Genomic DNA, 14199 nt, shown 5'->3' on the forward strand with positions numbered 1-14199 from the left:
GACTTCAACCCTTTTTCCCTGAAGGAGGGAATGGAGACATAACATTGTTTTCACAAATAAAACAATTGACTCCAAGCACAACTACGTAATACGATTGCAAAATCTTTAACACATTTGTTATAATATTTAAATAAAGGGTGAAAATGTCCATTATTCTAGGCCAGACATCACTTTTGGCCACTACTGTATAATTATTTAATGCTTTGCTGTCAGCATAGTAGATACTTCCATATTTATTTTACCTTGATTATAGGGTGATTAAAGGAGAACTCCGGTCAATTTTAACATTGAGCTCATTTTTTTGTACATTTGGAGTGCTGTCAATACAGAGAACAACGGCAAAAATCGGTGTTGCCTACACCGAGTTATTCTATTTTTAAAATTTGCTCCCTGTTGACTTCAATGGGGCAAGTACTAAACCTGCTTTTAGCCTCTTAACATCCTTGATGTGTCATTACAAGTGCACAGAAAATGTGAGTGATTCCTTCTGAGTGAACACGAGTGAATCTGACTGCAGTAGATGTGAAAGATATGTATAAAAATGATGTTATTTAAGCCAGCGCAAATACCTGTGTTTACATCTGCTGAGTCCCAATTCGCATACTATCCGTCCTAAATAGTATGCGAAACTAGAATTAGTACGTCCCAAATCATAGCATGTTGAAATGAGTATTCCAAAGATACCCGGATGGTCTACTATTTCCGGTTAGAATTCGAAGTGCAGATCAATGCACACTCTAACGGCTAATATTGCCCACAACCCATTGCGTGCGGGAGGGAGGAGCTCTGCGGTGATGTAAACCTGGCAGTCGGATGCAGCAACGGAGATGCGCCCTCAGTTTTTAAGTGTAAGAATTCCAATGTTTAACCCTAATTAAAGTTATATTTTATTGTCTCGTAATATTAATGGGTTTATGTTGTGCCAAAAAAGTACCGTGTTTATCTTGTAGGGTCCGATGAAGATACCGAGCGCCTCATTGCAGGCTACAAAACAATAAATAAAAAGGCTCTAGTACAGTGTCATGCAAGTGTCTTTTTTTATGTATTTCTTTTGATGTTTCTGTCTGACTTATTTGTAGTAATACTGTGGCTGTACATATGTTAACTTTATCAGTCCAACCAAAGAAACATGGTTACTACACTTTTACTATAGTAAAAGCATGGTTAATTTTCATCGGGGTATTTTTAAGTATTATACATAAATATAAGATTAAGTATAAAATACGTTAAACAATAGTTACACTATAAACTTTAAATATTTTAACTCTAACTTTAACTTAAGTTGCGCTAGCTTTCGTTACACACATTTGCACATGAACGTCAGAACCAGCCGCCTCACAAACGACCTGCGTCTGGTTGATCTACGACGACGCCCTGCTTCACTCCTCAATTTGGTAAACACATTGTAAATGTATTGTGGAAAAAAAGATGGGAATAGTAAATAAAATTATATTGGATATATAAGAATGAATGAAATGTTAAATGTTTTGTTAACAGTCGCGGTGTGCGTAACTAGGCAACCACGTTCAAGTTCACGTTGCATGACGTCATCGAAGTATGTCCCAGAACGTGCATACTTTTTTGTTACACACTCAAAAGTATGTACTTTTTCATCACAAAAAAAAGTACATACTTTTAGGTCGTAGTATAAGTAGGCGAATTGGGACTCAGCCATCCTGTTTTTCGGTTGAAGTCCAAAGTAGTCGATTGCCGAGTTCACGTGCATAGGTTTAGTTACCTATGATCACGCGCGTGAACTCGGCAATCGATTACTTTGGATTTCAACCGAAAACAGGATGTAAACACAGGTATTTGCGCTGGCTTAAATAACATCATTTTTATACATATCTTTCACATTTACTGCAGTCAGATTCACTCGTGTTCACTCTGAAGGAATCACTCACATTTTCTGTGCACTTGTAATGACACATCAAGGATGTTAAGAGGCTAAAAGCAGGTTTAGTACTTGCCCCATTGAAGTCAACAGGGTGCAAATTTTAAAAATAGAATAACTCGGTGTAGGCAACACCGATTTTTGTCGTTGTTCTCTGTATTGACAGCACTCCAAATGTACAAAAAAATGAGCTCAATGTTAAAATTGACCGGAGTTCTCCTTTAAGAACTGTATTTATTAACAGCATTAAGAATTGCAACAGTGTTCTACACTTTTTTTGTCTTTCTTTGAATTTAGTTTTTCAGCCCTATACGAGATATTATTTCTCTCTGCACACCAGACCATACCTGGACACCTGCGACCTGAAGAATGTGAACAACAGTGAGATGACATATGGCACAGCCCAAGCTTATTTCACAGAAGGAAGTGAGTCCAAATATTCATAAAACTGCTAATATATATAATTGTTAATACATTTCCAGCCTGATAAATATACTGGTTTGTGCTGGTAGTGTAGTTGATTGACCAGTATATGTGCTTTTCACTAGCAAAACCTCGCTATTAAGCTGACCGACAAAGGACGTTGTGCTGGTTAATGCTAGTTAAGAAGTTAACATCTATAATACAATTATATTGTTTATTTGAAAATCATTTATTTGTAGTCTAAAAAAGTGTCAAACTGAATTCTCTGGCTGAGAAATATGTGCTACTGATAGGTAAAATGCTGAAGATTCACACCATATACTGTCAGAATATCTACATTTTTAACTGGTCTGCTATAGACAACAGATGTGTCTTTCTATATGACTGAACTGAAGCACTTTTTCAGGTCCGATTAGTGCTCCTGGGAATGTGAGCATTTTGAATATTACCCAGTATTCCTCAGTGATCACGTGGAGTCCCGTGTCTGAGGAAGACTTGCGTGGATTCTTATTAGGCTACTACATCTACTACAAAAAGGACAATATTGAAACATGTGAGGAGAAGCTTTATATAATTCACCATCATGAAATGCTTATCAGAGATTCTTGAGAACTGGGACAAAACATGTTTAGGCTTGTTTCTTTCACCTTCATTGACTTGATTAAGAGAATTAATTTTCTCAACTGTATACCAGGAAACCTGTGCTGTGACAGGTGGCATGTAGCGTTTAATTAGTTATTTAAAATGTTTTAAAATAAAGTTATTATTTAAAATGAAACATTAGACACATTACTGGTAGATTTCAAATTATAAGTGAAAAGCTTATTATTTATTATTATTTGTCACTTGGCTTGAATTTGTGTTTGATTGTCAACTGTCAGATATTTCTAAAATTCGGAGCATTCCTTTACCACTTGTTTCTGATCTTAGGTCTTAAGTTTCATACATTTCATTTTAACTGTGCTCTAACAGCCACATCAACCCCATATTTCTTGAAAGATCTGGACTTATTTCAAGAAAATTATAATAGTTAACAGATTTAATTTTTCAGTAGACAGTAGGTTTTTTTTTTTTTTTTTTTTTTTTTGGCTTGATAATGGTCTTATAAAATTTAGCATTATATTAATAAACAGCTCACTGATTATCATTTGAAAAATGTTTTGATGAAATGTAATGACAATTGGAATTGTACCAAAGCGTGGTTTATTAATGTAATGATATCCACTGAAGGCAAGTTTGAAGAAAGAACCCAAGTGCAGCTTTAATTCTCAAAACAAGATCAAACATAAAAAGACATGGCGTGGCATGGAAAAACAGAAACACGTACATGACAATTACCAACCGTGGTAATAAGAAACATGACAGACATGAACCAAGAACATGAAACAAAACCAAACATGACAGATCTTGGGGGAGGGATGGCGGGCCAGGCCCGTGCAGGCCTCTTCGATTTCCCTTGAAGTATATCAGGGCTTTATGGGCAAATAAAGAAATAAATGGATTGAATGAAAATAAAGTCAAATTGATGAAACCTTTTTTTGTCCCAGTTCTCAAGAATCAGTGAAATGCACTATATAATACGGTTATACATGTGATATTTTTTGAACTGCTGTCTGATTTTGCCTGTTTTCTATTGCATTTGACATTTACAGCCTTTAAAGTGGATCCCATCATAAACAGGTTTGAGCTGCCTAATCTTGAAAGCAACAGTGAGTACCGTGTGCAGCTGTCTGCATTTACAGCGGCTGGAGAAGGAGAGCGCAGTGATTTCAAACACTTTGTTACAAACCCGCCAGGTAAACTCCTATTTTTCAAGTTTATCTGCCTTGCTGCTGTTCATGATACACAGTAAATGTGTCTGTCAGGAGGTTTGTTTTCTAATTACATGAATTAAAAAAAGTCACAAATGCATTGACAACATGGCTTATTCCGACAGAATTCACTGCTTTGAGCAGCATTATAGCTGCGGTGATTGTGGGAATAATAATTCTTTTACTAGCGGTTCACATCAGCTGTCGGCTTCTGCACAGGTAAAGACACACGCATTTCATTTTCCGAAAGACTGACACTATATAACCAATAACTAACGTAAAGCTCAATGTGGATTTTTACAGAGCCAAGAAACTGATGTGGCCAAGTATACCAAATCCTGAAAATAGCAATGCTGTTCAGAAAATTGAAATTGCCTATGAACTGGTAAGAAGTATAATAACAATATACATGATGCAATATAATGACAATATAATAATATAATACAATATAAGACAATATGAGATAATATAATGATAAAACAATACTTTGTGATAAGAATATACAAAAAATATATAAAAAAAGAGTATACGAAAAACTACTGAGGCAGTGATGACCTCAGATGGTAATACTATCGTTTATAAAATAAAATTTTAAATGTAATGCCACTAAAAATGTCATGCGGTGTAACCACAAACAAAACAGTAATAACATATTTCCTTTAATCATTGGATGTGTTTAATCTTTCACAAGTATTCAATGTGTACTTTCAAAAACAGTTTTGCCATTCTTTTTCAAAAACTCAAAAAGTATTCTTATGCTCACCAAGGCTGCATTTGTTTGATCAAAAATACAGTAAAACCAGCTATATTTTGAAAGATTGAAATAACCATTTTCTATTTGAAAATGTAATAAATAAATAATGTGATGGCAAAGCTGAATTTTCAGCACTCTTTACTCCAGTCTTCAGTATCAGATCCTTCAGAAATTATTAAAATACTGATTTGATGCTCAAGAAACATTTCTTATTACTAATGTTGAAAAGAGTTGTGCTGCTTAATAGTTTTTTGGAACCTTTGATCAATAGAAAGTTTAAAAGAATAGCATTTATTTGAAAAAAAATTTTTTTTTAACTGTGTAAAGTTTTTACTGTCACTTTTAAAACAAATTAATGTATCGTTTCTGAATAAAAGTATAAATTTTGTAGTGGGTGAATTGCGTTTGTATTAGTAGATTAAAGTAGATTAACATCAATTATACTGAATGATTACCTTGTTCCTATGGTATTTATAACTCCATAGTATTCAATAATTTGATGGTGTCCCAAACAACACTGTATTACCATGGTACCATTTAAGTTTTAATTCATCATGAGATGTTTGAACAGTGTAAGTTATATGGACTTTGAATCATTTGGTCACTTTCTTTCTCTTTTCTCTGTAGGGTATCCTGGAGCCGCTGAACAGGCAGCGGTTAGAAGAGAGTGAGGGATGTGATTCCAGTACAGTGTGTGTTGTTGAGAGCAAAAGGGAGGCGACTCCTCTCAGCAGTCCTCCCATTTCTCACGCTGGTGTAAAGCCCACCATCCTTCTTCTCAGTGAAGATAAGGACAGCCCATCCATCCTGGATGAGATCACACCTCCAGACACCCCAACACAAATCCCCACCAGAGAGTCTGTTTCCACAGAGACCTTCCCTATGGACTTCGGTAAGACAGACTCCACTTTGAGCAGTTTTGTTGACAATGACATCACAAGTTTAGGAAGCAAAGACCCTGGAGAGACCATCTCCAACACGACACGGTCGGACTTCATCCCAGCATCCCAACCTGCTGTTGTTTTCATGAGTGATTACACCACCATGGAGATCTTCCAGCAGGTCACTATGATTGGGATTCAGGGTCCATCCATCCAAACAGTGAAACCAGAATTTGTTCCTGTACATCCAGGGCAGGATTACATTCGGCAGTCCTGTTTTTCAAGAAATGTACAGTCTAATAACCCATCAGGGGCATGTAATGGTGCGGAAGTTTTGAACCCAGAAATCACAGTGCTCTGAAGTGCTTTAATCCAGTGATTTACAGAACTGTTACAAAGAAAATCACTCTGGAGCATCCCGAGGTTATAGGAGCCGCGTTTAAGGGTGCAAGGTTCATTGTCCTGTTTCTGACTGAGCTTTAGCCACTACTCAACGCCTCCCATAAAAGATGGAACACGTCACTTTTAATGGCAGTGGATTGGACCCAAGGCTCAGAATTCTGAAACGCCCAGTGCTCATGACAAAGACTCCTACATCAATGACACAGCCCTAGCTTTACCTAAAATGGAGCATTCCATCTAAGGCTAGGTTCACACTGTCAGTCCAAATCCATTTATTTGTGTATTGGATTGTAATTTGATCTATATGTTTGACTGTGTATGTGCTCAGATCCTGTTTGCAGTGCTGGGTAGTAAATGATAATTTGGAATCATAATCAGATTCCAAAAATTACTTGTAATTAGATTATATTACTTATCTAAAATACTTATTATCAGACTACAGTTACTTTTTACTGTATTGATTACATGATTACATTAAAAAATGTCTTTTTTATCTTTTAAATTTTCCTTTCTAAAAAAAGCCTATTTCTTATGTTCAGATAGCCTTTCAGTTTTGTGGAATTGCATGCACAGACCAGCCACTAGTCATCTGGCTGTAATTACATACAAAATTTAGAGGTTATTATTATAAATTACTATACTAATACTAATACTAACTAACTGACTAAAATACTAACTGACTAAGAGGGGGAGAAGTTAAACCATAGATAATCATACATTTGGCATACATTTGGATATTTAATCATATTTTCCCAACTCAGCAGATTATATATTTTTTTAATATTGAACAATGATAAAAGTGTATTGGTTTCTTATCAAGAACTTTAAGTGTACGTTTGTATAGACTCTAATGGTTTTAGAGTCACTGAACTCGCCTGAGACCAGGTTGTTAAACAATAGATAATGGGAGACATAACCATAGAATGCATAAACATCTTAGCTGCCTCTATAACAACACTTAACCTCTAGTAAACCAAAAAGTATAAAGATTAAACTTAACCTGCTTACAAACCTTTTTTTTTTTTTACCTGAGCTTTAAATGTCAGTTTAGAATCAGTCAATATTCCAAGGTATTTCTATTGAGAAACCTGCAGCCTCACCCCTTACACAAAAACATCTGGCTCTTTACTGATACTGTTTGAAAAAACATACATACTGTTTTAGACACATTTAGTTGCAAGCAGCTTACCTTTAACCATGCCTATACATTAACCATAGAATTAGACAGAACCAAGATCATTAGAAACTTGTGTCAAACTATTAGAATGTAAATAAATTACAGTATCATCCGCATACATTTGTATATTAATGCCAGGACATGCAAAATAAAGATCATTTATTTAAATCAAAAATCAATGGACCCAGAATAGATCCCTGAGGAACACAAGTAGATGTACATAGATCAGTTGATTGATGAATTTGTATCTCGAACACACTGAGACCGATCTGACAGGTATGATTCTATCCAATTGAGTGTATGTAAGGAGAAATTAGAACTAGATAACTTGGATATGAGAGTTCTATGATTAACAGTGTCAAAGGCTTTCAGATCAAGAAACTTCAAACTAGTTTTAATGAAATTGATGACATATAGTACAAATTTGTATACTTTATGAAGAGTAACTGAACAGTCCTGAAACAAATAGTGAGACAGAAGAGAGCAAACACTGTAAGCAGCTGTGCTCTGAAGCTCTCACTTCAAAGAGATTTGCAGAAATTAAGAAATGTTTAGTAAGAGTTTTGATTCTGATTGGAAAGATAAACAACAAATTGACTGGCTCCAAACAAAGAAAGAGCCGAAATGATACAAATTTCAACTAGAGGTGAAGGAAAATTCTGGTGTTAATGTGGTTTAGAAAGTAAATCAGTGTTAATATGATGAAATGAAAGGTTTCGTCTAAGAAAGAACAGGAGATAAAAATAAGCTCATAAGATTGAAGACTTGAGGAATTCCTTTTAAAGGAAAAGATCTATAATAAGTACCGGCTGTTTTAAAGTGAATGGATAAGTATTGTTGATGTAGAATTACAGATAATGACTGAAAATATGAGTTGCAAAAGTAACTAAAGGGATGATTGTGTTTTAATGAAACTTTAAAAAGGGTTTAGATGATATAGAGAGATTAATCTCATGGATGATTTACAATGATAACTGCAAAAGATGCATCACAAGCGGAGAGTGCTAGCCTCCTCAAAGATAGTGTGAATCCTAATTGCAGATTGATAAACTCCTAGAAAAACATTGAAGTCAGATATTAAACTATGGTAATTGAGAACTTGACAACTGAAATTCAGATGAAATGTGAAATGCAGTCACTATAAAAAAATATATATTTTTAAGATCAAATAAGCAGAAGCAGTATTACTGGATTAACATTTGCTAAATGTAAAATGTGTAGAAAGGCATCTGATTAAACAAACAGCTTGTTAGTGTTTTGAACGTGAAGGAAAAGTGTGTTGGTTAAAGGGTTGTATGACAATTAGTGTTGACAATGAAAGAACTAGAAGCTGATGGTTTGCTTTCAAAAGATAAGCTTGTGATAGGCTGTAATGAAACATTTTGCTTATCTGAATCTGGCCCCACCATGATTTGGTGTGCTGTGGCTGAAACTGCCAGTGCGACAGAGACTCAATCTGAGTGGAAATTTGTAATGTCTAAATTCCCTGATGTGTGGGCAAAAGTCAAATATATATATATATATTATATATATATATATATATACAAATATATATATTTGTTTGTTTGAAAATGCATGTAAATTCTGGAAAAAGGCTAGTCAAAAGAAAGTCAAATGAAACTATGTTAAAAGTTGATGAGTGCAGTGTACCAGTCCTGAATGCCTCAGAGTCTCCCTCATTCAATATCAGTTAAAAGCTGTTATCCGAGCCTGTGTTCTAAGTGTTAATAAGCTATTTATAGTCAAGTCAAGTCAAGTCATCTTCATTTATATAGCGCTTTTAACAAAGTAGATTGTTTCAAAGCAGCTTTACAGAGATAAACATATAATTTATGGTAACAGAGATTGTTTTGGCTTTATAGCGGTTCTTTAGTAAAGTTATTTTCCAGCTAAGGTTAGTTATGATTGATTCGCTTCCGTCGCAACAATCATTTGTTATTAAATTAGGGGCCGCTAAGACGACACCATTCTCTCTACATAGACTTTAAACGCGAACCTGTGAGAAACGCTGATGGCGTTCACATGCGCATTAAGAATTGGTTCTATAGTTATGTGCGTTTGAATATATGTACGCAGGTTTGTAATTCCCTACAAACCAAGCCTAAACAAAGGGTGTTTCCTTATAATTTTTGATACAGAATTTTATTTTATTTTATCAATTCGGGGTAGATACGCGAATTGAGTTTCCCGACAACGCTTTATCTGTAGAGTGGTAAAGGGATCCTCCATAGGGCGAGACTAGTTGGCACTTCAGCACTGCGTTGGATCGGGTCCAGGCGAAGGTCCTTCATCAGATCTGGATACGGCCTGGATCTGGCAGGCTGCGGGAAAACCTCGGGGTAAACAAAGACACTAAAATTAGCGTAGATGCCATTCTTCTTATGATGTAATGAGTACATCAGGATTTATGGGAAGTGTTCCCGGTTCCAGCTGACCTAATCTATGCAGCCTAACATTGAATTATAGAAGTCTATAATGTGTTATGTTTATGCTAGGTCAAAGAGATGTGTCTTTAATCTAGCTTTGAACTGACTGCGTGTGTCTGCTTCCCGGACAATGGTAGGAAGGCTGTTCCAAAGTTTTGGTGCTAAATAGAAGGATCTACCGCCAGCAGTCGATTTTGATATTCTAGGTATTATCAACTGGCCGGAATTTTGAGATCGCAATAGACGTGAAGGACTATAATGCGTTAAGAGCTCGCTCAAGTACTGCGGAGCTAAACCATTTAGTGCTTTGTACGTGATCAGCAATATTTTAAAATTGATGCGATGTTTAATAGGGAGCCAGTGCAGTTTTGACAGAACCGGACTAATATGGTCATACTTCCTGGTTCTGGTAAGAACTCGAGCTGCTGCGTTTTGAACTAGCTGTAGTTTGTTTATTAAGAGTGCAGGGCAACCACCCAGTAGAGCATTACAATAATCTAGCCTTGAGGTCATGAACGCATGAACTAATTGTTCCGCATTTGTCAATGCGAGCATATGATGTAATTTAGATATATTTTTAAGATGGAAAAATGCAGTTTTACAGATACTGGACACGTGACTTTCAAATGAAAGATTGGTATCAAAGAGCACACCCAGGTTCCTAACCGACGACGAAGACTTAACAGAGCAGCCATCAAGTGTTAGACAGTATTCTAGATTATTACGTGAGGAAGTTTTTTGTCCAATAATTAGAAACTGTTTTTTCAGAATTTAGAGGAAATTACGAGTCATCCAATTTTTTATATCCGCTATGCATTCTGTTAATTTTGTGAATTGGTAAGTTTTGTTAGGTTTTGAAGAAATATAGAGCTGAGTATCATCGGCATAACAGTGAAAGCTAATGCCATGTTTCCTAATGATATCTCCTAATGGTAGCATGTACAGAGTGAACAGCAACGGTCCTAGTACTGAGCCTTGTGGTACGCCATACTGAACTTGTGATCGATGAGACATCTCTTCATTTACTGCTACAAACTGATAACGGTCAGATAAGTATGATTTAAACCATGCTAGTGCAATTCCACTAATGCCAACATAATTTTCGAGTCTATTTAAAAGAATGTTGTGGTCGATAGTATCAAATGCAGCACTAAGATCGAGAAACACTAATAGAGAGATACAACCACGATCGGATGATAAGAGCAAATCATTTGTGACTCTAACGAGAGCAGTCTCAGTACTATGGTACGGTCTAAATCCTGACTGAAAATCCTCGCAGATATCATTTCTTTCAAGAAAGGAACACAGTTGTGAGGATACTGCTTTTTCTAATATCTTTGACAGAAAAGGTAGATTCGAGATCGGCCTGTAATTGACTAATTCTGTAGGATCAAGTTGCGTTTTTTTAACAAGCGGTTTAATCATAGCCAGCTTAAAGGTTTTTGGTACGTATCCTAGAGACAAAGATGAATTAATGATATTAAGAAGAGGATCTATGACCTCTGGAAGTATTTCTTTCAGTAGCTTAGTCGGTATAGGGTCTAACATAAATGTTGTAGATTTAGATGATTTAATGAGTTTAGTAAATTCTTCCTCTCCTATAACAACGAATGAATCAAATTTTTCCTCCGGGAGACTGCAATGCACTGCCTGATGCGATACTGTAGTAGACGGTTGCATAGTTATAATTTTCTCCCTGATATTATCAATCTTATAAGTGAAGAAGTTCATTAAGTCATTACTGCTGTGTTGCTTGGAAATTTCGGAGCTTGAAGCTTTCTTTTTCGTTAGTTTAGCCACCGTTTCAAACAAATACCTAGGATTATGTTTATTTTCTTCTAATAGGTTTGAAAAATAAGCAGATCTAGCAGCTTTTAAGGCCTCTCTGTAAGCAATCGAGCTCTCTTTCCATGAAATGCGAAATACCTCTAGTTTTGTTTTCTTCCAGTTGCGCTCCATTTATAGTAAAGCACAGTGTTTCAGATGAAAATCATAGACATGGAAATGTTAAAAGAAATCATGCTACAGCCAGTTCGGGTTTTATACATTTAGTGGGCAATTTGTATGTAAATGTTTTAAAAGTAAAATTCAATGACTTTAAAATAATAATACAGACCTTAAATGATAGAAGTGACGTTTTTGACTAGTTTATTTTAGGACCAGTAACTTCTCTGTATAATCTTAGTCTCCACCAGAATACAGGGCCGATGGCTCGGGCTACAGATGTAGATGTACACTGAATGGACGGTTGTGATCTAATTTCACTGAGTATAATCTCAGCAGTGCTAGGTTGCTGCTTTTAAGATGTTTAATGAATTTAAGTGATTAAATATGAATGGCTCTGGTGACTAGGGTGGTTCTTATCAAGTCCATTTGTTTTTTTTGTTTTTTTTTTGCAAAATGTTAGTGTCTTAACCTCTTAAACTGTTCCTCTTAACTTCAAAATTAGAAATATGCAAAAATGTTGACAAAAAAATTATATTTAGAGGTAGCTCAATCATGTGGAAGATTGCCTATGTTAAGCTGTGCGGCGTTATTGTGATATCCAAGTATTAAAAGATGCTGCAAATGAACTACATTTTATTGAAATCAGAGCAACACTGACATGACAACAATCTCAAAAAAAGCACAACGTTTTCAACAATCCCTCATTTCTGATGCTCAGCAGCCAGTGTTGACTTTTTGTAGTCTGGATAGATCCGTCGGTGATCTTCCACCACATGAAGGAGAAACTGCAATTGTTCTTCAGAGTGTGTGAGATAGCAATTGTATTCTTGAATCAGAGCCACTCCTCTCTTGGCGTGATCATTGACTACTTTCATTGCATGTATGGTTGCCTGTGCCTCCTGATAATCTGCTTGATTTGGCCAAAGTTCCGGGTCAATTTCAAGGAACGTAATGTCATTTTTTAAACCAAAAAATGTGCTCTAAACCCAAACAATAACCAAGGTGGTCAGTAGAAATATGTATTAATTCCACCAGGAAAGGTAAATCTGCTAAACCGGGTCATGGATGGATTAATTTGGATTTAGTTTCTACAATAAGTAAACTGAGATATGTATCTAAAATATGTATCTAAAATACATATTTAGGAATTTATGGTGCAATAGATGCTTGGAGATATTTTTGGAATTTTACTAGCCAGGTACGATACCAATTCAAATGATCTGTTTTTACGAAAATCATCAAAATCTCAGAAAGTTTAAAGCTATTGAGCTACCAGTAATTATTATGTTACTGCCATAAAACTTGGCGTGCTGTATTTTCTTATATAAAGGAACAGTTTGAAGGGTTAAGAGCATGACAATTGGAGACTTTAAAAATAAGGACCACCCTACTGGTGACTCTTGAATGTACCTTCGCTAAGCTCCAGAAAACAACTGATTATTTTGAAGAAAACGGTCAAAGATTCTGTTATGGGGAAGAGCGGTTACCAGTGTGCATGAAGTGATTACTCAACGATGGGCATCTCCTAATGGGAGGTGTGTTATGTGAGATGGGTATGAGAGTGGAGCGATGACTGTGAGGCCAGCAGCATCATTATATCATTAACGGGGGGATGAGCTGTGAGGAGTTATGGCAGTCTGACCCAGAAATGTGAGTTCCTCCATACCACTCACCAGAAACCGCATTCATTGTATGGCTTGTTTTTCATTGTGACAAGTGTCTGCAATTATGCCAGGGGACAGCACCCTGAAGAGAAGAAAATTATAGATTAAGAGCTAATGGGAATGGGCTTTCAAGAGCCAGGTAAGACTGAAGAGCCAGGTCTAGTTGAATAATAATAAAAACGGCCTCCCTTGCCAATGAGGGAAAGACCATTGCAACGACTCGCAAAGAGTCAGCCTGGTGAAGACGGAATGTCCATGGGGCAAACGAGATGATCAACACACCTGGAGGAAGATGTGGACCAACTAATGGTTTAAGTTTAGCAGAAGAATCTGTTTTGTGATGATGTTGATGATTTTATTTGATTGAATCAAACTAGGACTTAATATTGATATAGATCTAATAATTTGATTGGTACAAATGTTTTCAGGAAAAGTAGAAAATCTATTAATTTATGTTAAGTATGGTAATAAGCTAGAAAGGCGGTCCGTAATGGAAAAATCTGAGTTAATTTTGAACAACTACATTGGAGAATGGATAAAATTATAAAACTTTTTCTGGTTACATTTTATTAAATAGAGCTTACTGAGTAAATCCATTGCCTGATTAAATTAAAAACTAACAAAATATGGTTAGGAAAATGGAGGTGATGTATGGAGATGGGCGTGGATTCATGGAAAAGGCTGAATGTGTAGGAGTTATGATTGTATGTGTTATTCTGATAAATTTGTTATTCATGGGTGAGTACGTAGAGACTGGTATAAACTGGAATGTCTGTTCAATTGGTGAAAATGACAGTCTGCAAGCTAAACAAAAAGGAAA

The 14199-nt window shown here is 35.8% G+C and overlaps 1 protein-coding gene across 1 annotated transcript in view; it reads left to right on the forward strand.

Annotated features, from left to right (window-relative positions):
• The window catches only part of LOC308691610 (interleukin-31 receptor subunit alpha), a 30687-nt gene extending 23985 nt beyond the window's left edge, over window positions 1-6702 (forward strand). Inside the window, exons 11-16 of the mRNA XM_081367008.1 lie at window positions 2192-2320; window positions 2724-2870; window positions 3970-4113; window positions 4254-4347; window positions 4432-4513; window positions 5510-6702. Coding sequence (XP_081223134.1) covers window positions 2192-2320; window positions 2724-2870; window positions 3970-4113; window positions 4254-4347; window positions 4432-4513; window positions 5510-6124 — 1211 coding nt within the window. The 3' untranslated portion in view covers window positions 6125-6702. The remainder of the gene's footprint in view (window positions 1-2191; window positions 2321-2723; window positions 2871-3969; window positions 4114-4253; window positions 4348-4431; window positions 4514-5509) is intronic.
• The last annotated feature ends 7497 nt before the right edge of the window (window positions 6703-14199 follow it).

Source organism: Scardinius erythrophthalmus, assembly GCF_964197995.2.
Source record: "Scardinius erythrophthalmus genome assembly, chromosome: 5".
Lineage (NCBI taxonomy): Eukaryota > Metazoa > Chordata > Actinopteri > Cypriniformes > Leuciscidae > Scardinius > Scardinius erythrophthalmus.